The 24,803-nt window shown below is 41.2% G+C and overlaps 1 protein-coding gene across 31 annotated transcripts in view; it reads right to left on the reverse strand.

The window, feature by feature from the left end:
* LOC115634261 (microtubule-actin cross-linking factor 1) overlaps nucleotides 1-24,803 on the reverse strand; it is a 93,363-nt gene that overhangs the window by 22,176 nt on the left and 46,384 nt on the right. For 26 of the 31 annotated variants that reach the window (XR_003996423.1, XM_030531883.1, XM_030531885.1 and 23 more), the window contains 9 exons: nucleotides 23,833-24,746; nucleotides 23,400-23,768; nucleotides 22,126-23,044; nucleotides 21,076-21,706; nucleotides 20,524-20,659; nucleotides 19,354-19,437; nucleotides 17,833-18,054; nucleotides 11,359-11,489; nucleotides 780-11,289 (listed from right to left, as the gene is read on the reverse strand). Coding sequence is in view for 30 of the 31 variants with exons in the window: in XM_030531883.1 (XP_030387743.1) it covers nucleotides 780-11,289; nucleotides 11,359-11,489; nucleotides 17,833-18,054; nucleotides 19,354-19,437; nucleotides 20,524-20,659; nucleotides 21,076-21,706; nucleotides 22,126-23,044; nucleotides 23,400-23,768; nucleotides 23,833-24,746 (13,916 nt within the window). In the remaining variant the exon portion in view is untranslated. Of the gene's footprint in view, nucleotides 1-779; nucleotides 11,290-11,358; nucleotides 11,490-11,608; nucleotides 11,728-17,832; nucleotides 18,055-19,353; nucleotides 19,438-20,523; nucleotides 20,660-21,075; nucleotides 21,707-22,125; nucleotides 23,045-23,399; nucleotides 23,769-23,832; nucleotides 24,747-24,803 lie in introns of those variants that run through there. The other 5 variants (XM_030531875.1, XM_030531877.1, XM_030531876.1 and 2 more) reach the window with 3 other exon arrangements.

Consider the following 24,803-nt stretch of genomic DNA (forward strand, 5'->3'; position numbering starts at 1 on the left):
TTGTGTAATAGAGTTTAATTGATGATTTTTTATTTTTTGTATGCGTGTTGAAATTCCATGAACTGATTGTTCAGTCGATAGATGTGATGTACTCGTATGTGATAAGATGGCGTATTTATTGTTTTGGTTTGTGCCTGTTGACATTTTTCTTGCTGCATCTGTCAGTAACTCGTATGCATTCTATGAAAATTTAAAGCAAGCTTCAGCGAAGATGGCTCATTAAAATTATACGTTATATAGTAGCAAGATGTGAACGAACATAAAACTCAATGCCATGCGCTGCAATATAAGAAATTTGCCCGGTTTTTAGACAGGCAAAATAATAATAAATATGATTTGCAAATTAAAAGAACAAGAAAAAAGCTTTATTCGGCATGCCGAAGCCTATATACCCTTGCATATAATAATGTTTTTTTTTAAATCGCCAAGATAGATTTCCTATACAAAAGGGTCTTAAAGCAGACGGACACGTTTTTATGTCCAAAAAGATGTCTTTTGTTCATTGCAAGGGTATACAAATGTTAAAACTAGAGTTAGTTCAATGAAGAGAGACAGCATCAGAATGTAACAGAGTGAAGAAAAGAGGGGAGCGAATCGCTTATCAAATTTTTAATGAAACCAAAATTGTGTTTTAATATATTTTCAACCAAACATGCCACGAACAAAGCTTAAGAATCATTTTTGTTGATAATTTCTAGCAATAGTTTTTTATTTTCCAATCGGAAAGAAAAAATAGTGTTTAATTTGTAAATAATATAAGGATATAGGAAAACACTTACCCTCTGTTCGGCTGGCAACAGCAAACCCTTCTCGGCGGCCTTGACCAAATCAATATTGTTTTTAGCGTCGTTCAAACGACCTTCATTAGCATCTATAACACCACTGCCAATGGCAGCAGTCAGTGGAACAATTACCCCAGTGTTTGGGTCACGCACCACCGTAGATGAGGGGTCGATTAGGCCCGAGCTTATTGACTCAGCAAGCGTATACTTTTTACGTTTAATGATGTCTGGATGCATTTGGAAAGGATCTACTAGACAACCGTTTGTCGGATTGTACAGGTTGAATGTTATAGCTTCTAGCAAACCAAATGAACGCTTGGGAGTGCAGATGAGTCCTGTCTCGTAGGCTTCTTGCAATGTGCACAGCTTCGAGGTTTGTGTGTTCAGCACATTTGCTTTGTTAGAGTCCATGAGACCCTTGCGGAAAGCCTCTGGCAAGCGCACAAGTTTCGACTTGGCCAGGTCCTTTACCAACGCCGAATCGGGATCAATGATACCCGCACCGGCGGCGTCTTTAAGCGTATACTCTTTCGGCGTATCAATGACAGTCAGAGAATCATTTGCGCTGTCGTCGTTGCGCTTAGGTGCTATGGTGGCTGTATCGGCGACACCGCTGGACGTAACGTATGTCAAAATGCCGGTTTGCAAGTCTAGCAGTTTGGATTCGGCAGCTTGATCGAATGTGATAGGTTCGCGCACGTAAATAAGTAATGAGGGATCGAATGCAAAGTATAAAGCTTTTGGATCGACGAGTGTACGTTTTGTGATATCGACAAGACCGCGCTCGAATGCCACTTGGTAGGGCACGAATTTGAAGCTATCGAAATCACGGACAAGCGAGGTTTTTGGATCAATTATCTGGTATTTAATGGCCTCCTCGAGAGACATTTCGCGCGGTTTGCTTATAACAACACTAACTGGTGTTTGACTCAACAGCTCAACGCTGTCCTGACGCCTTACAAGCTCGTTACGTTCAGTTAGTGGACGCAAAATGGTGAAAAGTATGCCGCGCGAGAATGCGACATCGTAATTGTAGGCTGACTTTGATTTTGGATCAAATACACGACCTTTGGACACATCAATATCACCGTTTTCGATGGCTTCGTTTAATGGCAGCTGTTTTCCAGTAACTTGGTTTTTAAATACGGTGCTGGCAGGATCGATGAAGCCATTGTGAATTGCTTCAATCAGATCCAAATACTCGCCAGTTGTAGGATCGCAAAACTTGCCTGTGTCTGGGCGGTATAGTTGCATGCGAAGAACTTGCTCTAGGCTAAGAAGACGACGGTTAGACACAATAAGACCGCGTGCGCGGGCCGTTTGTAAATCAAGTTTCTCCTCACCCAAGATATAACAACCGTTAGTGTCGTCTATAAGTTGTTCCTTGATGGCATTTGCTAGACGCATATACTTGCCCGAATCGTAGTGCTTAACTAAACTAGAGGATAGACTAAGCACATCTTCGACGCATGCCTCGTTCAAGTTTAGCTTGCGATTGGTAACTGGATGAAGAACCTTGCGTGAAGGCACATCATAGAAGCCCATTGCTAACATCTCATACAACCCAAAGCCAGCATTCTCGATATCCACTATTAGACCCAAACTTAGTGCCTCACCTAGCGAAACAAAGCTGTTACTGCCTGGTTCCCTGAATACACCTTCTCGCCTGTTAATGATGCCATTGCGGCAAGTATCGCTGAGACTGTACAGCTGTTCCGTCTGTTCGTCAAAATAGCAGGGCAGATGAGGGTTAATAATAAAGCTTCGCATACCCTCAAGAAGCGTTATTTTGCGTCCGGTCTTTGGATCAGTGAGCTTGCCAATCTTATCATCGAAGAGACCCTGATGTATGGCTCGTTGAATGCTTATTGGCGCATTTACATCCATTAGTATAGCGATATCAAAAGCATGTTTGAGTGTTATGGTCTGGTTGTTGTACAATAGTTTTGAGTTTTGTGGATCAATAATGCCCGAGTCTTTGGCGTCTGTCAAGTTCAGTTGCTTGTATAGACCTGTTTTGAAATCCCTAATTTGCACGCTATGCTCGTCAAGTAGATTGGTGTTGAGTGCCTCAGCAAAGTTGAGTTTCTCGCCCGATTTCGGATCTACAAAATGACCATCTACTTCGTCGTACACATTCTTCACAACAGCTTCGCTGAGGCGCATCGGTTTTTTGGCTTCTACTAAAATGCCTCTATCGAAAGCCTCCTTGAAGTCAATAGGTTTGTCGTCGGCGTCACGTACTGTGCCCTGCGTGCTGTCCACTATCCCTGTCTCAGTAGCCACGCCAAAAGGTATGACCTGACCGGTTACATTAACGATAGTAGAATCGGCATCAAGTATACCCCTACGTATGGCACGTTCAGTTGTTAGCTTCTCGCGGGTAAATGTATTGCTAAATTGACCCGTTTTAGGATCATATAGCCCCCTATAAACGGCGTCAGGCAGACTGCGCTTTCGCTTGGGTGGAATAAGTATACGATTTTCGAGGGCTTCAGGCAATGAAAGCTTTGTAGAAGCATAGGGATTAATTACAAAGCCGCCCACTGGATCAAGGTACCCCTTTGATATGGCTTCATTGATCGAAATGATTGACTCGGTTTTGGGATCCAAAAGCACCAGCTCCTCAGGATTAATGAGCTTCTGCGCAATTGCTGATTTTAAATCCAATTTCTTGTTGTCGATGGTAAATAGTGCTGTCGAAGGATCATAAAGACCACGGAGCAAGCAATCAACTAGAGAGAGGGGGTTCTTGGTGCTAATTAAATATCCCTTAACGAAAGCTTCGTCTAAACTAATGTTGGGCGTGCTAAGTGTGCCGCGCACAGTATCTAGTAGACCCAATTTGGCTGCCTCCTTGCCGGGCACAATCTTGTCATGTTCGGCATCTTTGATTAGTGTTGTATCAATTTCGACAAAGCCCATTTCTATAGCTTGCTGTAGTAAAATATCTTCTCCAGTAACTGGATTAAGCACTCTGCCCGTGTCGGGCGAATAGTATTCACGTTGCAGCAGTTCAGGCAAGCTCCAGGTAACGCTGTCGGTCTTAACAATATTCTGCTGTACACCCACATCTAATGGAACCAGTGTATTGTTTTTGCTATCTTTTATTTGACCTGTTGCGGGTAAGACCAACTCATCTTCAATGGCACAATCGAGCTTCAGCTCCTTCTTGCTAAGAGTGTCAACAATTAACGAGATTTTCGGATCAACTAGGCCAATTTCTATGGATTTTTGGACATCGACTTGATGCTGTGACTCAGCATCGTAAAGTTTGCCCGTTTCTGGGTCGTACAGACCCTTGCGCACAGCTGCCTCCAATGAAATCGGCTTGCGTGCACCAGGAACTAAGAAGCCGAGCTTAAAAGCTACCTCCAAGGGTATCTCTTTCAGCGTTTGAATATCTATAACAGTGCCTGCCTGCATGTCTACCACTCCCAACTCAATTGCCATACGCAGTGGAATAACTTCACCACTCACCGGGTCGCGTACCGATATCGACTGTATGTCCAGCTTGCCACTGTTAATAGCATCAACAATGGAACAAACTCGACCATCGTCAAGTATAACTTTGCCGGTTTCCGAATCGATTACTACATTCTCAATGGGCGCAGGCCGCTGATCTTCAGGATCGGCACGTATAATCCAATTGCGTGCTATGCATTCAAAAAAGGGTATTTTCTTGCCAGTCTTAGGATCTACCATATGACCAGTATGTCTGTCAAGTAATGGACGTTCAAGAGCTGCTGTCAAAGTCTCGTATTTGCCAGTGCTAAAGTTCTTCACCAAAATTGTTTCGGGATTAAAGATATTCATGTCGAATACAAGGGTTTGGAATGATATTTTTTGACCCGTTGTAGGATCAGTAAAGTATTGATGGAGGGGGTCGAAAATGTTGAGCTCACTTAGTTTTTCCGGCGTCAGTTCTGTATCAATGTCCACAACATACGTAATTTGTTGCAGCACAATCAATTTGTCATCTATGATCTGAACCTCGTCTAGGGGACTAAGCTGTTCGTCTTTAAGAAGTTCGGTAACAGTTTGTGACTGCGCCTCTCCATCGACTATAATTTGACATTCATCGGGGCTAATTAATTTTTGGGAGATAGCGTCACCAATAGCTAGTGTCTGTGGCACATTACGGCCGCTGGTTTCGACAGTTGTAATAGTAACAGTGTCACGCGATTCATCATCGGGCGTAGAAGAAGATCCAACAGTACTGCTCGTTGTTGTGGTTGTTGTAGTTGTAATTTTTGTGACAAGTGTACTAGATGTACCTGTGCTTTCTACTACAACAGTCGGCTTTTCTTGATTGACTTCTTCGATCGTGGACTGTGCCAATTTTTCAGGCTTATCTCCACTAAGAGCATCTACGAGTGCCTTGCCAGCTAATACTGGAGCTCCAACAATTGCCAAAGCGCCTAACTTAGCTGCATCTTTAACGTTCTGCAAGATGTTGTTGCCAGGAGTGGGTTCGGCCGTCCTTTCCCGCTCGATGAAGTCGGTAACGGTGTCATTTTTGCCGGAGTTTATGGGTGAAGGTGTAATTTGTTCCAGAGCCCCCGGTTTCTGTTCTGCCAGAGTTGTTATTGTTGTCACAGTCTCTGTAAGTTGCGTAGTAGTTGATGGCTCTGACGGGCTATGCTGCTCCACCGTTACTATCTCAGCAGGTGCCTGTTTCTCTTCTTCTTTCGGGATATTTTCTATCGGTTTCGCCGGCTGATCTTCTGGTTTAACCCTTTTTTCTTCTGATACCAATTTTTCGTCTGTTGGAACGATTTCCTCAATGACTTTCACCTGACTTTGTGGATCAATTAATTCCTCACTACTTGAAGTTGTTGTAGTTGTAGTAACAGTTGTTGTTGTTGTTGTTGTGGACTCTGTAGATTCTGATATCGCTGGCTCCTCAACTGTTACAATTCTTTCCTCAACAGTAATAGCGCTGGGTTGCTCCGGTTTCGCTGGCGTTGGTTGTTCTTTACTTGGTACTTCAGTATCCTTCACTTCTGCTACTTTCTTCGGCTCCTCAACTGAACTATTAATAACTGTCTCCACAATTTCCGTAGTGATGGGTTCTTGTTGTAATGTTTCTGTGGATGTTAGTGTTGTTGTTATAGTTGTTACAGTCTGCGTAGCAGAGGCAATCGGCTCTTCTGTAATAATTTCAGTGATTTTAACATCTGTGTCTTTAACTGGTTCAGAAAAGGGTGCCAATGGAGCTGTGAAAGGAGGAGGAATATCTTTAACTTCCTCTTTGACTGTAGTTCTTGGTTTTGGTTCTGGTTTGGAGTCTACTTTTGGTTCTGCATTTTCCGCTATTTCAGGTATTTTCTTGCTTTCAGATGTTATTGTCTTTGAAGTGGTTACAATTGTAGTTGTAGATTCTGTAGTTGTTGTCGGTTCTTCAATAACCTCAATTTTAGTCTCACTGGAGGTAACATCGTCTGGCTTTTGTTTTGTTACATTCGACAGGTCTGATTCTGGTTTTGTTACAATTGCCTGTACGGGTTCTTGTTTTGTAACAATTTTCTTTTCTGTGTCTGGTTTTGCTACAATTGGCTCTTCATTGATAAGTTCTGGTTCCACAATTGGTTCCTTGTTAATAGTGTTCGGCTCCTCAACAATCGATGTCTCAGTTATAGTGTTTATTATAGTTTCTGTGACTTTCGGCAGTGGAGATGTTGGGGACTCAATTGTAGCATTGGCTACATTTGATGGTTTAAGTGGTGTTTTCAAATCTTCTGTGATTATTGGTTCAGTTATAATTGATTGCGTTGTAGTAGTTGAGGTTGTAATCGTTGTATGTGTTGCATTTGTCGTAGACGAAGTGGATGTAGTTTCATCGATTGGTTCTACAGGCTTAACCGGCTCCTTGGGCTGATGTTGCTGTCTCTCATTTAAGATGAAATTTGTGGTGGTAGTATTGATAAACTTCTCAGTGTCGTCCAATAGATTTTCAACTTCATCTGATACTTGCTGGGGCACAACAACTCTCTTTTCTTCAGTGACAATGTCTTGAGGTTGCTCAGGTTTCTTCACTATGCTTTCTGTTACAATTGTCGTCGTCGATTTATGGTCCTCTGTAGGCTTCTTTACAGATTTTATGAGGCTCTTAACGCCACCTACGATAGCACCTCCAGCCAGTACTGGTGCTGCTATAACGCCCAAGGCCCCCATTTTAGCTGCTTCTTTAACATTTTTCAATGTGCTGGAACTCTCTTTTGATGGTTTGTCTTGTGTTACATCTACATTAACATGCTCAATGGTGGATTGTGTTGTGCTACTAGTAACCTGCATCTCCTGTTGCTTCGTATCCGAGCTAACCAATACGGTTTGCGAACGCTTTTCTAAAACTATAGTTTTATCAGTGACTTCCTGCTCCGGAATCTCGCCTGCTACCGCCTTCGTCTCCCGCGTTACTGACTCCTCGCGCAATATACCTAATTCCTTAGCTTCTTCTAGACTGCACACCTCACCTGTGTTCACATTCTGCACCTCGTTGTTCGAGATGAGTACATAACCCTGCATAAGTTCAATGGTCTTTGTGGTCACAGTATGGACCGCTCGAACAGTCTCCATCACCTCAGTCTTCGCAATGGGTTTTTGTGTGACAACGAAATCCGACAGCGGTTTGACAACTAATACACCTGTCTCCAACGCCTGGCGCAAAGGCAACTGATCTCCTGTTTTGGGTTGTCTAAGGGTATGTGCGGCCACATCAATTAGATCTTGATCCATTGCATCGACTAGCTCAATCGCATCTGGTTTTGGCGGATATGGTATTGACATTATGAAATTCTCATCAATGGCTTGCTTGATAGGCAACTGTTTATTTGTTGTTGGATGAACGATGATGCGTTTTGTGGGCTCAACTAGACTTCTCTCAACGGCGACGGGGAAAATCATGCCCACTGGTGGTATTTCCACCTTGGCCTTTTGCTTGTCATAGCTGGGATCGAACAACTTTGCATCGATGGCTTCGCTTATATTCAGGGTTTTGTTTTTGTAGGTAAACTTGGAATCATCCGCATTTACAATGCCATTCTGTATAGCCTCTTCTATTGTACATTTTGAAGGTTTCTGCATTTTTGATTTGGGATCCAAAACTTCACATACTATTGCTTCTTGTATGCTTAATGGATAGCCACTTTCGGGATGGACAATAGTTTGGGTCTTTGTGTCTATTAGGCCTTGGGCTGCCAGTCTTGGTATTGACAAGCTCTTTGCTAGCGGTACCAGTATGTGATTAGTTTCCTCTGGATCAAGGATCTTCTGTTCGACTGCCTGTCTTAAGTTGAGCACATTATTGCTTTGTGGGTCAATGACATGACCTTTGCGACCATCAATTAAACCTGTACTAAGTGCTTCGGTAATGTTGACGACATCACCCTGATTGTTGGTAAAGTTCTTTGTATTCTCGAGTATCTGGCAGGTCTTCTCATCAATAATGCCCTTACGTTGAGCATCCTTCGGCTTGAGTATGATCTTTCGCATCTTCTGGAGCACGACTACCTTCTCCTCCACTGTTGGCTCGCTTTCGAAGGAGCGTCCACGCTTTAGTTGATCGCGCGATACAATGCCACGTTCGTAGGCTACTTCAACGGGTATTTGCTCACCAGTACGTGGATCGGTAACGAAACGCACGGTGCGCAACGCACCCTCCGCAGCCACAAGTGGTGCACCAACAACGCTGAGAAGACCCAGCTTTGTGGCTGTAATTAGATCCACTGGTTGATTTTCGGTATTTAGTATAGTGGCGGTACGTGGATCGTAGATAGATCGTGCAATCGCTTCTGTAACTGAAATTGTTTGTTTCGTCTGAGGATCAACAATTTTAATGAGCTGCTCATCAACTAGACCCTGGCGCGCTGCATCGAAAATGTTTTCGGTCTCCCCGCTTTGCGTGAATATTACAAGAGCCGTCGACGGATCATAAATGGCACCAGGTGCTATTTGCAAAGGTTCTGGTGAGGCCAGCTCACGGTGGCATGTGTTAACCTCAATAAACTTGGGCGGTGCATCTTTCAGGGGCGTAGACACCTCGAGCACATCCGGTATATTGCTGACGCGAGTAATCCGTAGAATTGTCTTTTGGGAAGCGCCTCGCGTAGCCGGAACGGTTTCAAGTATAATCTTTCCATCGGATATTGCACTGCGCATGCTCTGCACCTGTTGGCGTTGATTTGTATAATTTCCATAGCTGTCGATTATATTGCGTTCGAAGGCTGACTTTACGGATATCTTGTCACCGGTGCTGGGCTCAATAACGGCCACGGATAGATTGTTTATGATTTGTTTGGCAATGCACTCCTCAAAATCGACAAGACGATCGGTTCCCTGTACATGAAATACACCCGTGTCTGGATTAAACAGACGCTGCTCTATGGCATCCTTCAAACGCCAGCCGCCTGGTGGTAGTTCCATAATCTGACGCTCCGTCACGTTTTGTTCAATATAGCTGCTTTTTTCCATGTTTATAAAGTCGGAGATAACGCGTTGCGGCTTGACCAACTCCTGTGTTATGGGTATCTCTACAGATTTCTCCACATATTTTTGAGTGTTTAGTTTAATTGGTTCGGCTTCCGGCATAATCTGTTTAGTCACAATGGTAATTGTGGACTTGGTCTTTTTGCGGTTCGTAGGTTCAGGTACTGTTTGGTTGCTGTCGGGTACAAGCAGTCCATAGTTCAAGGCCTGTTGCACTGAGTATACATTTCCTGTCTTGGGATCTTTAAACAATTGTCTGTCCTCGTCAATGAAACCCTGACGTACTGCTTCTGTGAAGGTAAGTAGCACAGTATCGCCAGGCTCCTGAGAGCCAGCGCGTATGGTGACATAACGATTGATTGTACGAGTAACTGTTTCAGTGGTCAGTGTAATATTGAGCAGACTACTTAGAAGTAATGCGCCTTCGGGCGTTATGAACTTGCGTTCAATAGCAGTGTCCAGAGGCACAGGCTCGCCCGTTTTCGCATCGAGCAAATAACCTGTTTTTGGGTCTATTAAATTATGATAGACCAGATCAAAGACGCTTAACTCCTTGCCGCTGGCATTGTGCACCCCTATACCGCGATTAAACATCTCGTATACCTCCTGGCGTACTAGACCCTCCCGTACAGCTAGCTCGAGCGGCACAAAGTTGTCACGACCGGTCTCCAAGGCAAAGCCCGTGCTCTTGCGACGCAAAATGTCGCGCGACAGGGCCACATTAAAGCTGACATAATCGTTGCTGTGCAAATCTTTAAAACCGTCTATATCGAAAATGGACTTTTGAGCTACGGAACTGATAAGACCACGTTCCACCGCCTCCGGTATGCTAATCAATTCACCTGTCATAAAATCGCGATATTTGCACTCAGCAGGCAGCACAATGCCATCAGCAATTGCCTCCTGCAAAGTGATTAACTCACCTTTACGTTTAGTAATGCACTTCAATGTGTTCCCGTCTAAGACGCCCGCCTCGATTGCCTGCATAATACTCAATTTTTCTCTACGCATGGGACTCGTAATGAGCGATTGCTTGTCCATTAAATTCAAATCACAAATATCTTTTAACGTATAGGGTTTCACAATCCATTGCCGATTTCGCGCCTCCAAGAAGCTAAGCTTCTCCTTTGTCACTTCATTTACATACCGACCCGTTTTCGCGTTTAATATGCCCGACTGCAATGCCGATTGCAGCGTAATTTTAACGTCGTGCTTCGCATCTACCACTTCGCGTACACCTGCATCTATCAACTGATTTGCTATAGCCGAGTCCAGTCTGAACTTGTCACCACAATTACGATCAGCTATCCAGCCGGCACCGTCGACCAGGCCATGAGCAATCGCATCGCTCAAGCACAGCGCATTTGACTTGATTGTCACCGATTCGTGTCGAATCAAGTAGCCGCGCTCGTAGGCCTCCGCCAGGCTGATGGTTTGACCCGACTTAACGCGATACAGGCCCGTCTTTGTATCCACACTCCCCGCAGAAATGGCGTCGGCAATATTTTTAGGATTTTCAGGTGATTCCTCAACAACAGTACTTGTTGTTACCTTAATACGTTTCTCTGCCGTCTCGTATCCCGATTCTGCTTCGCTTATCTCACGCTGTATGACCTCGAGTAGCGACAGTTCCCGGCCAGAGGCATCGCGACCAGCACCCGGCTGCAATAGCTGACGCGCCAGATGTGCGTCAATTAATCCTTGTTCGGCGGCCTGTTCCAGCGTTACGCGACGATCCCCAATCAACATTTCACCAGTACGCACATCCAGAATGCGCAACTGTATTGCTTCGCCAATTGTAAGCACTCGTCCTGTGCGCGGATCGCGTATGCCGGCTATGTCTAGGACGGAGCTGCCAATGCCATCGTTGATTTGTTGAACGCGTTTCAAACTACGTATTTCATTGAATTGGATTTGGGATTGTGGTGTGCCCAATTCTTGCGCCTTGTTGTTGGGCGCGTCTGTGCCATCTGTGTAGATGCTCTTCGTCGAGCTTTTCGTTGTCTTTGTCGAACTGAATCTGGGTGTGGGAAAAAAGTGTAAATTGGCGAATGGAATTCAACTAAACTGGAAGTGTAAATTATCTTACTGTGTGCTGCTGTAGGATGTTGTGTAGAGATCCTCCGGACGTGCAGCATAACCATCGCCAGTTGGTACGCTGCCCGCACTGAAGTCAACTCTAAAGGTTTTTAGCGGTTTCTGTAAACTTTCAGCGTATTGCTAAAATAAAATAGAGAAACAATTTCGCACCACTTAGTAAATTCATTTAAAGCCATCAATCATATCATATGAGAGTGCGTTTTTTTTTTCTTTTGCGAAATGGCGCTTAGGAACTTTACCTGAAATTCGAACGCGAAATCATATTCGCTTTCCTCTGCCATTGTGGCAATTGTTTTACTGATCGTTTTTCTATTTGAATTACGTTGCATGATTGCGACAAATGCTAACGGTTGGTTGTCAATTTTTCTTTTCGGTTCGACAAGGTCATATTCAAAATTTTTCTTTTGTAGTAGTTACACTTGAGCTTAACACTTGTGTAGGCTCGTAATATACATCTCACTGTGAGTTTTTGTCAATTCGAAATTAGTTAAATTCTTCACATTTGATTTCTAAGCCTTTTGTTATTATTTAATTTACTTTTCTATTGAGTTACTTTGATTATGATTTTAATTTTATTTGGTATACCACAACAATGCGAATTACGCTTAATAACAAAGTAATTTGGTCACAAGATAAGGCGTGTGATAAGACCATAATAATATAATACTCTTTTGGCAGCGCCCCCTAACGCTATCAATATTCTTAAAACATGTTTGTCGTTTAAATCGCAAATATTTTAGATAGCAAAGGCTTATAGCAGCAATACTAGGAGAGGATTACATATCATTCGAATTAAATAATTTGTTAGCTGCGATCTCTTTTACTAGCTTTGTGCTTTCAGTGTTTATTCAACCGGCAAACTGTGATTGTGTTTATCAGCCCGAGGGCTTTCGTTTAAGTAAAGCTACAACAAACACAAGAATGTCGACCACGCAAATGTCATAAATAACGCAACCGAAATAGAAATGACGTTATGGAAGGCATACGAAACGTATACACATATGCCATATCTTGAAAGCAAATAAATATACATATAAATAAAAAAAAACGTGCTTAACTCTTCACTGCAAATAAATTTAATAAAGAGTGCATGGAAGGGAGAAATTGTTTTTATTTTTTCTTTTTGAAGCACTCATTCATAAACACAGTTGAGTCAACGAGTTGTTTTCCCTTTGTTTCACCCTAGATGCTACATGGGTGCAAGTTGAAAAGGCAATTACCCGACTAGCGGAATACACGGCCTATCAGCAACTGGTAATTAAGTTTTTATCTTTATTTTACCATAAATGCAAAGGCATTGATTCACAAAAGAGCTGAAGACTGGCATATGGCAATCGTTTGCAACTTCAAGTTGACGTCAGACAATCGTTTATCTATGAGTTGCCATCTTAATGCGAATGAACGGCAATTTATACATCACTTTGAAGTTGTCGAAATGCACTCTAACGCACAATCAAAACTGTTTTGCCTGCTGCAGTAAAAATATACATTCAAAATATACCTTCGCATTCGGAAGGTTGTGCTAGCAAAAAACAAAAAAGTACGGATATAATTCATAAATTATAATTAACAAACACAGAGTATGCACACATATGTATATTTATTATAGAAAGCAACAGTCAGAATGGTTGAGCAACACACAAAATAGCAGCTAAAATGAATGAGGTACAAATAATGATGTCATCGAAAATTTAAATTGTTGAAACAAGTTAGCGGCGTACAACAAAAACAAAATATACAAGTATATAATAATAAATGAAACGAAAATTTGCAACGCCTAACCGTCCAATAAAAAGCATAGCCGGGAAATGACAGCGTGCAACCTTCTTCTCAAAAAATACTTGTATGATTTTCTACAGCTTTATAAGCTGATTTAGTTTAATTATTATTATTCAGCCCAATTTTCAACGACCCTAATCATATGGGATGCGAGCTTGACACGATTTTTCCCTTTCATATGACTAATACGCCGTGTTGTACCAGCTGTGAGCGAGCTTTGCAGCGTTGCATGCTGCACAAGCTTATTGCAGAGAGCAAAAGCTGCAACAGTGCTGCTGCTGCAGCTGCCTCGACGCGCCGGCCGGCCTCGACTTGCACCAAAAATAGGAGCGCCTCACACAAAAACGAAGATACGCTGCTGGTTCGGTTCTGGTGCCGTCGCCCTAATGACGCTTTCATTTCTAATTTATAGATGAGACCAAAAAATCTATATGCTCGTACAGAATGACACTAAAAATATATTGTACGAGTATATGGCTAAATTGTGGCAATGCGCGCGACTCGTTTAATCGATAAATAGCAGCGACTACAAAAATGTCTGAGGAAAATAAAAAGCGACAGGAGAATGCAGACAGGCGGCCCCAAGAAACGTGCAATGTGACAGTGAAAGGCAAAATCAAACACAAATTGTCTGTAGTCAAACAAATTTGTTTGATGTTAGTGTTTAAAAAAAAATATTGTTATTAAAAAAAACTTCAAAAACTTAAGGCAAGCTATTTATTTTTAGAGTACATAGCAAGAATATTTTCCTAGCCGGGACGCATCCGTTTGTCGTTCTGCCTTTATCATTGATTAATTACACGTTGTAGATTAGATTAGAGTGTTGCGCCCTGGCCTAATACATACTGACAGCTGATCGTAAATGTTGATAATATATGTGGTTTAAACAGTCTATTTATGATAATGACGCGTCTATGTGAGAAAAGTATGCATTGTTTCCATGTCATTGTGTAGGTCAGTAGTTGAAAGCCAAAGCCAAAAAACGCAGCTTAATTTTTTATTATTATTTGTATGAAGTCAGCGAGTACTTAATTCTATTTTTTGGCCTTTATCAAGCTTTTACTATGCCACTTTTATATATTTTTTTATAGTTGCCCTAGCAGTTTTTTGAGCGCTTGAGTCATGCTGGTATTGTTTATAAAACTTAATGTTGCCGCATATTTCTATTAACCAACACATCGCTTTGTTGTTTGGCTTTTTCATTAACATCATCAGCAGTAGAAAAAAAAGAAGAAAAATATAAGAATTCTTGCGACATATTCAAGGCTACATCAAAATTTGTATTGCTTTTTTTCACACTTCTTTTCATAGAATTTTGTATGTGCTTTTTATACATATATAGCATAGTATATGTGGCGTTTCTTTATATTTTTTTTTGGCTGCCATATTGTACGTCGCAAGTTTGCAGAGCACTTTTTTGGCTTAACGAGTGACTTCATTTTGAAACTAAACAACTTTTTATTGTGTGCTGCTCTTCAAGTTCGTTTGGCAAACAACAACAAAAGAAAGAACGACTATTTGCATGCCGCCTGTCGGACGTGTGGGTCGTACAGAAAATTGTAATTTCTATTAACCACACAGAGAATTGAAAGCAGGGCACTGTTGCTGTTCGTTCGCATTCAATTAAAACCACGTAAACTTTCTACATGCACAGATACATAGATATGTACATAAATATATGTGCATATATAAATAATATATAAACAATCTGTGACATCATGTGGCAATTGCTGATTGCTGTTTGCTGCGCTGCCAACACGGCGTATGAGCGACACGTTCTTCTTCAATTCTATTGCTTTATATTGGCTCTCTGGCCGGCAATTTATCTAATTGAATTCATTTTATATGAGCACGAGAACGTGTTTAACACAACATTATATATTTTGTAAATATTTTCAGCTACATTGACACGCGATTTTTATACAATAATTACACGTATATATTTAAGCAAACCACTAACAACGATTTCGTATGATTTGCTCAAATGTGAGGCAACAACTATTCTGCCTATCTGTTCGTTTAACGGCGCACGCACGCACACACACACCCACACGATTTCGCGTCGTTACACAACCACGTCGCTTTTCGAACTGATTGGTAAGTTGCTGAGCAACGACTGCCGAACACTTGGACCACGGCCTCTGCTACTATCACAGAGAGAGGCAGAGAGAGCTTTTTCGCTGACCGCTATGAGCGAATAACGCCGCCTCTTTTCTCTCCCTAGACTCTAAGGCAAGAGAGCTACGCGGCTGCTTAAAAATGCCGGCAATTGCTCAGCTGTTGCGTTTAGGCGGCATTTTCATAAACAATTAATTACAAAGCCGTTGGATATTTTGTGGCCAAAATCACACAATTGTTAGATTAAAGTTGAAAACAATACGCGGAAGTCAAGAGTCATGTTCGGGCAATGTTTCTATTTGATGTGTGCTTCTGCGCAGCTCGCTTCTATTTTGTTTTTTGCTTGTTTTTCAAAATATCGAATAAGCTAAGAAACCAGTTTCGAGTTGGCAGTGATGCCCAAACTAACCTTCTAAATAGCAATATGTTCGTTCACTCTATTTAATACCAGCATGCCTGTACCGCCCATGTTATGCATATCAAGTTAAGCCATCTGAACTGAAGTTTTTTTAGTAGCCAAAACATGATGTCACGCATTTGAAGGCGTCCGATTTGCTTGCCTCCGGCGACTCAAGGCGGCAACACTTTCAAAATGAAACGACTAAAGTTATATTGCTTTGTTTTTTCGTTCACAAAGTGTGCTAAATTCGTGTTGAAAGTGAACGGAAATGACGACTTAAGAAATGGCTAATTGATACATACTCGAACATATGATAGGACTTTTGAACAACCACCCAAGTAGTGCTCGAAAATGTTAATTGGCTCTTTTAATGAACTCTTCCTTATACAATTGAAAATCGTTTTGAGTCCATATTGTTCTACAATTTCTAAGCTCAGTACATTAAAAGATTTAAGATCTTATAGCCTTCTACAAGCCATCGGATTTCCATAGTTCTCTGTCCACATGCTGTGTAAAATATTTAGTTCCCAAAGGTAGCTACATTTATGAAATACTGATCCCTCTCTACAGCCCAAAAATAAGTATAAATACCACTGAATCTACATTTTGCGGCAATTCTAAATCAATTGAAAAACTAAAGAAAAAAACTACATTGTTTGAACTTGAAAAGAAATAAATAAACTATGGTCAAATCTTAGTAGTTCTATAAACAACTTGATTATAAATCGAAGCTGTTTGGAACAGTTTCTGCTCCAAAGCTGCAAATTAATTGGCGATGGTTCTACGAGTGAAAATATTGTAGCGCATCTTCTGGAAGAATTCATTCTATTCATTGTTTGTTGACAACAGCTCGTCCAAACCCACATATAAGTATGTATATAGTATTTTTATACCTACAGAGATATTTACGACTTTCTTCCTCAGCATTTCCATCAATTATGCTAATTATCACTTGAAAATATTTACACAATTCTTTAAACAGACAAGTATTTATACATTCCGATGCATAAAGTATGGCCTGTGAAGTGTCGTCATATGGCTAAAAACAAAACCTGTTGCTAATTTTTTCGTCAAAATAACTGCCTAATCGAATTTTTAATTGAATTTCTTGGAGCGTTTGAATGCATAAACAAGATACAATTTTAAGAAACCAGTTGCGTAAAGCAGTCAACAGGCATAGAAAAAGAAGAAGAGTGAGTTGACAGATTAAATAATTATAGCAGCGATGACGTTGCTTCGCATTGAAATTGGCAAAAATTAATGTGTATAGGAAAGACGCGTCTATCTGAGGTTCTATGGGAATTAAGGCGGGCGCCGGCTCATTATTATGTTCATGATACTGAAATAAATTAGAAAACTGTCTTCATTTGCCTAATTGGGCTGGACTTTTGAAATATGTACTATACACGTTTGCTTGACCAGCTGCGTATTTGTCGTGATTAAATAATCCCAATTAAAAGACACGTGACGTAACGCAATCTCCAATTTTTGTATATTTCTCAAAATATACTGTTAAGTAAGTTATTTGTTTGATAGACAAACAGCAGTCACGACCAAAAATACTTAGAATTTTTATAAATTAATCAACCAGTGATTTATGAGACCACTTCTCAAATGTTGTCACTCTCCATTGACGGCGCGCGTTCTACTCTGCTCTGCTCAGCTCAGCTCAACTCAACTGAAGCTATAGGCTCTTGTGATGTCATTATTTTTTGTGTACACGATTCTGAAGGTTAATTTAATAAAAAATAATAATAATAACAATATACCCGACAATACTTGTGTATGTGAAGCGGTAATAGATACAAAGTGCTACGCTTAGTTCGCCTATTTGCATTTCAACGGACCCAAGTGTTCAGCATTAGAAAACGAAAGCGAAAAACTAGTTTTGTGCTGAACTTGAACCTGAAGGTATTATAATTATGGCACATTTGACAACTGCTGTCGTTATTGTTGTTGTTGGTTGTGGTAATGAATATATTGTTTATGGCTAGACAATTAAGAATATGTGTACGTTTAAAAATAACTGCTGGCGTCAAATTGTTAAGCTACTAAATGCGCTCATTCGGAAAAGAGGCTGTGTTGTTCACGCTTCTTCGCAAAAAACAAAATAAAACGCAATGGGGGGGGGACTCGTTTCAACAAGGAAACGATTAGGATACTCACCAGACCATCGCTGCCATTCACTTCGATTGCTGTTTTCAGCCTTTGTGACAGTTGTTCCAGCAATCTGTCATATTTCGTATTGAGGTTGTCCAAACGTTGGCTGTAATACTGTGTGGCGCCAGGATCGCTATCCGCAGGACGCAGATCACGACGCGGTGGCGAGAAGGACGGACGTACCTCCAGTAGCCAGTCAACAAAGCGTAGGCATTTACTGTCGTAAATCTAATAGATTTCCAAGCAGTTGCCAAAACCGATGAAGACGACGACGACGACGATGTTGTTGTGCCCACGTTGACGTTGTTGTTGTTGATTTGTTGGTTGGTTAATTTCGGTTAAATGTTAGTAATTTGGTGTGTTAAACAAATTGATTGGTTGATTGTTTTAGAGAAATAGAGATAGTGTGAGAGAGGAGGGTTTATCTTGGTATATTTAGTGCTTTTTATTTGATTGATTAATCAATAAATAATTACGTTCGTAAAGAATAGCTTTTTAATTGGTTTGCTTTGTGAGTTTTTGTTTTTTATTTTCTTGTTGTAATTGTTTTTTTTTTTGTTGTTGTTGTTGTTGTTGGTCAATATTTGTTGGTTTTTGTTTTTGTTGTAAGAAGTTGTACCCAAGTGTTATTGACGCACCTTTTACCCAAACGGATCATTACTGGTTTGTATTTTAACTTAAGTAATTGAGCGCCCTTGTATTGAGCTCGAATTGTTGTTGTACCACAAAATGTATCAGTTTTAAAAAGCATTAAATATAGTTGTCAGAACAAGAAAGGGGTATATATAGGCCTAAAATGGGTAAACAATCTGAATTTGAGACAAACACACTCACTCAAAAGAAACATATGGAAATCAAGCCATGGCACATGGTATGAGGTGCAACTCTTCTACATATATCCTTAAATGCAAATACCCTTTAATATATTTATAGTTAAACAAGTAACAGTAGGCAAAATAGATACATTTAATATTATAATATAATATTAAATAATAAATTTTAAATATTAAAAACTTAAATATTCATGTTCTTGAATTTCTATATCTTGAAAATGCTATAGTGAGAAACTTTTACTATAAAAATAGCTATACCATATGTTCTAGGAAGTTTCCAATCTACAAAATTGAGCATTTTAACAATTTTCAGACACAGTAGTTATCTACATTCTTCAAAGTCAGTCATCTGTAGTCATCAACCATTTAAATGATTGCTATTAAACATTTCAGGAGGTACTGCAGATTAAATATCTATTAGTACTTAATAGATCTTAAACCTAATCAGACTTTATATTGACTAGTACAGTTAACGGCATTTGAAATTCATCTCCCAAGTTCATTTAAATCAGCTCTGAGTTATTATACTACACTCAAACATATAAACTTTTTAAGTCTTTCATTTTATAGTCAGTTAAGATCAGCTCTACGGGTAAAGCTTTTCCCCTACCACATACGAAGCATAATTTCCATTCAAAATCATACAACAAGCAGAAATCATACAGAGACGAAAGCCAATCAAAGAAATTTTTACCTTAGCTTCGCGTATAAGTCGTCCTCCAGCAACGTTGACGTTTTCGATTTTGGGTTTTCGTTCGATAGCAGCTCCCAGGAGTTTCTATATGGTTCGAGGGGGTTTTGACATATTGTTTTTTTTTTTTTGTTTTTTTTTTCGGTTTTATGGACAACATATTTTTATAATTTTAAAATTTTGGTTTTTGATTTTGTTCATTTTGTATTGTGTTTTTGTTGTGTGTGATTTGATTTGGTTTTTGTGAAATATTTTGGTGAAAATACAAAAAAATTAGACAAAAATACATATACAATTAGTTTTCAACTACAAATACAATATATCTTAGATGAAAGTGTCTGTGTGTGTTTGTGTGTATGTGTATGTGTTTGGGTGTGTTTTGTGTATGTATTGGGATTGTGTACAGGTGCAACTTAAGAGCTAAATGACAAACTACAACACACAAAAAATTAAGAAATTTTAAAGCTACTGACACAAATTTGGGAAAAAATGTACAACAATGTGTAGGTGTAGGACCACATTTGGACATCGCCACAAATAGTGGCCTCGTTCATATATACATATGTAAGTATGTATGTGTATCGTGTAGGTGTTGGCAGATGTTCTGGCATAAACTAACACCATACTACACCTTTTTGGTTTGCTAGTACACTACATTTCAATATAAAAAATCAACTTTTATATTAGACAAGACTACTGTATCGAATAACAAAGGGATAGGGAGAGGTACACATATAAGTATATAGACAGCAGTACAAAATACTGTTGATTTTTTTGGACAGTTAACAAATGGAATACATAAATTCATATACTTGTAAATATAAATGTGTGTAGAACGAAATACAACTTTGTCCAACACCAGGTCTTTAACTAACTAAAACAGAACTACATTTAACGACGGGGTACTTGCAAGGATTTGATCCGAATTTATATATACTTTGTGTTTTCTTGAAAATTTCTTAAGATATATATATGTATATATAGTATAGGGCTTGACTAACTGCATTCACTGTACAAGGTTTGCTAAAAGGAAATCTTCAACTATGTGGCTATAATAGTATACTCGTATATAGTGGAGCACAGAATAGTCTCCAAAAATTGTTTAAAATTTCATCATAAAGACACTATTAGATGATCAAAAACGATATAGAAAGTGTGCATCGCTCTACTCACGTCTAATTCGTAAGCTGAAGTCGCCGTGGGCATGGCAGAGAGACGCTCTGTGGTGCCATCCACCCATGATTCCTCGACTTGCACGCTCGATTGGAGATTCTTCATAAGGCCGATTGCCGTCTCGCATGAGCGCATTCTGAAAATGGTGGTGTGAGAATAAGCATTAGCAGGTTGTCAATGATATATATTTCAGAATATAGTTGTAAAACCTAATGAAGCGCATATACCCATATATGAAGAGACGCAGGTGCAAGGTGATGCAGGTATATTATGGTAGAGCTGTGCGTGAAATTAAGGCAGATCTCGAAAAGTCACGACTTCATGCAAGTGTACAAGAGTAAATAATAGAACAATAGCTAATAAGCATTAGGTATTCAATTATGTACTAACGGATATAATAAATACGCAAACAAAGTTATATCATATCGTATTCAGTGGTACAAGGAAAATGTATTCGACTTATGGACCTGGAAAAACTCTGTGATTTCCCGTGAATGTCACAAAAAATAGAATTCGTGGCACGTGCACAACTCCAAGACAATATCAACTTACCGTTCGCCTAGCTGATTGCAAACCGCACTCCAGCGCGTATTTAGACGCTCAACGTTTGAATGCAAACGCTTTAGATCACCGAGCACCTTGGTGGGTACGCCCATACGTCCCAGCTGATCGGCAGCATCGTTCATTTTATCCATTTGTGGTTGTTGTTGTGTAATTATGTCTTGCATGTGAGTGAGCTGTTTGAATACCATTTGCAAGCCCTCGGCCGTTGATGGCAAATCTTGATGCTTCGCCAGCTCGTTTTCCAATTCGGATATGACATGCTCGTTATCCTCCAGACCAGCCAGAGATGCTTCGAGCAATTTCAAGCGGTCCTTGTGCAGACCACTCTGTGTGTTCAGCTCCTTCCATAATTCCATTAGATTGTCTAGCGATTTCTTCAGCACTGGCGTTTTCAGTGCAATGGTGCGGAATGTCTCCTGCAAATGTTTGAGCTCCGGCTCGAGCAACTGTAATCGGCGCTCATAGTCTGCGTGTATTTCAAGCACGTGTTCCAACGAGTCCAGGTCGCGTGGCAAAGGTGCCAGTATTATCTGATCGAGCTCACGCGCCATATCCTCCAGTTTGCTCTTGATGGCAATGCATTCCTCTGTGAATATGCGACTGGCCTGCTTGCTTTCCTCTGCGGGGGGTAAAAAAATATTGTTATTATTATTGTTTTTATATATGGAGGTAAAAGCTTTCCCCAATATTACCGCGAGTCTTCGAACTCGCGAACAATTTCTTCATTTTGCTGTTAGATTCCAACTTGCGTTGTGCACGAAATTAGCCACAAGACTAAGTTAAAATTTGAGCTTGTCAGCCGAACCATGCCCGCATTGCTCCATTAAATTCAATTAAACATTTAATTGGCCCTAGAGGCTCACTGCTGACAGCTGGCGGTTGGTCGTTCCCGACGTCATCGCTAACGTGGCAGATAATTGAATTGCGACTAAATCGCTTAAACTGTAAGCTACACCCGACATACACGACATAATGACCACTAGGAGCACACGCCCACACACATATATGTATACATGTATTCCGACCGCCCACACTCACCTTCGGCGCGAGCACGTTTTTCAAACTCATCGAACAAACGATTGACCTCGTCCATCTCGCGTCGCAATCGTCTTAATTGTGGATCGTTGGGATCGCCTTCACTGAGCAATTTATCAGCATCGTCATTCAAGGCGCGTCTGATGGCCGTCCGCTGTTCCGGGCCCATGGCCAGAAACTGATCGAAATCCCAGCCCTTGACAACGCGTATGGTTGCGAAAATCATATTCTGACGCAGACGCAAATGTTTCTTCTGCCAGAGCGCAACTGAGCGATCGAAGAGACGCTTAAGACGTTCCGCAGCATCAATGGCTTCCTGATCGGGTGGCGGCAACAGTAGGCAAGCACCGGGTATGGAGCCCTCCTGGCCCTTGGCTGTGCGCACACGCCATTTGACGCGTCCGGAGTTATCCAGAAGAGTGACTGTCTCGCCCTTGTCGATTTGCAACTGACCCTGTTGTTTGTATGCGCAAATGGCCTGCACAGGTCCTTGACGGTTGACCGGTTGTCGGCGCTTGTTCAACGGCACAATGGTTTGTGCACGGCGTTGCAGATTTGCCACTGTCTCGCCAAAGCTATTGAGCTCCTCCCGCAAATCTTGCATGCCGCGTAACAGGGACTCTCCTTGGTCTAACCCGAAATCGGACTGGGAGAACTTACTGTTCAGTATCTCATCTCGTTTGCTCAGCCATTGCTCGGCATCTTTAATTTCGGCAAAGAATTGATGATATTCCGTGGCATGTTTCAGATGTACCTCCAGGCAGAGCGTTAGCTGTAACAGCCACGCCCACTGCTGTTGTAGTGCCGTCAAATGGGCTTCAACGCACTTGGAGGCTGGATGTTGTTGGTTGAGCAGCGCCTCACCGCGATCCAAGATGGTGGCAAAGTGCATCTCGCGCTTCTCCAGTTCGGACATAAGGTTCTATGGGAAGGGTGAGAGTTAGTTTGGTTAATACCATAACTTATCAATGTCGTATAGGATATAAGGCTAGTGAGCTAGCAAGTGCACTTGGTTGGATGAGTTTTTGTTGCTGTTTTGGTTTTGAAAAATCACACATCAATACTGATGGGCTGGAATAATTCGATCTTACCTCGTCGCCATTACCAAATGCACGCTTGTAATTAGATGAAGCACGAAACAAACGATGAGACATAATAGTTGGTGCCAAAATATAGTTGCAAGTTGAATGTCAACATGTTATAATAATTTGATACTATCCACTTACTTGCAAGCATATCAGCTACATGTACATGTATATAGTATCTAAACCACTCACCTCATAATATCTGTGCACTGAAGGCAAATCGAGTTGTTTGTCCGCCCAGTCGCGCGTTATTTCAACTTGCTCCTTCTCGTTGAGCCATTGCAACTCTGCAGATGCTTGCGCCAAGAAGTGCTGCAGCGAATCCAAGTCGGATAGACGCTTCGTTGAGGTGCTAAGCAGCTCAGCATAGACCTTTTGTAACTGATTTAGTCTTTGCTGATACAAATTCAATTCATCGCCGGAGAACTTGCTTTGATGACGCTCGTCGTTGAGTATTTTAGAATGGAATTGATCGATTAGCTTATGCTCATGTTGCTGACGATCGAGTTCCTCCTTGACTGATGGCAAATCGCTGCCATAATCAGCGGCAAGTAATTGTTTCTATATTAGAAGGGATGAATATTTTTTAGCAACGATTAAGTAAAGAATCTTAAGCAATACTCACCAGTTTGTTCTGGCACCATTCAATGTGTTCGAGAAGATCGCGGAAATGTGGGTTTGTGTCGATCTGACGGGACTCGACAACCATGCGCGTTTGACGCGTAACAGTTGTCTCATGGACGGGATATTTCAAACCCGACAGTTTCTGTACTAGGTTAGTGTGGAAATTGGTGCGTAATTGAGCCCAACGTTGATGCAATTTGTTGACCTTCTTGTGTAATTCGCTCACATGGGGGTAGCGACCCTCGTTGAGCACATGGCAGTCCTGATTCATGTCCTGTATAGGTTCCTCCAGATGTCTAATCTCTGTTTCGAGAGCCTCCACAATGTTCTTAGCATCGACGGGGTGCAAACGTTCAATGCGGCGACCCTCCTCGCTGATGCGTGTCTCCAGATCGGTCAGCTTAAGATCTACATGCTTGATTTCACGCTGAACCTTATCGGCCAAGCGCTGCAAACGCTCCAAACGTTCAATCTCTTGCTGCAAAATGACTTCACGGTCCTGCAAAGCAGTATTCATGCGATACCAGGCCTTTTCAATTGCCTCTGGCCGTAGCTCAGGCTCCACATCTACCTCTCCGACGGTCTCAAAATATCGCTCAAGCTCCTTATAAATTTGAACAAGCTTAGTCTTCTCACGTTTACGTGCGCTAACCTCATCGCTGCGGAAACGCTGCAAATCGCTAAGCAGACGCTTCATTTCGATCAGAGTGGGCGGGAATGAGCGCTCCTGTAAGTAGGCGGTCTTCTCGCGGCACCAGTAGATAAACTGTTGAGCCAAATCACGATATTCGTGGACGCGACGTTGCGACTCCATATCAAAGAGTGGATGTATGGATGGTGGCTCTGGGAATACATCGTACAGCGAGGAGATGTACGTGATTAGGGATTTCTCATCAGGTTCATTGGTATCGACATCTAGAAAGAAAATTAGAAATTAATAGATGATATTTTAAAAAACAGAGCTATTAAAAA

The sequence above is a fragment of the Scaptodrosophila lebanonensis genome, unplaced genomic scaffold, assembly GCF_003285725.1.
Source record: "Scaptodrosophila lebanonensis strain 11010-0011.00,11010-0021.00 unplaced genomic scaffold, SlebRS2 tig00000001-arrow-pilon, whole genome shotgun sequence".
In the NCBI taxonomy this organism is placed as follows: Eukaryota; Metazoa; Arthropoda; class Insecta; order Diptera; family Drosophilidae; genus Scaptodrosophila; species Scaptodrosophila lebanonensis.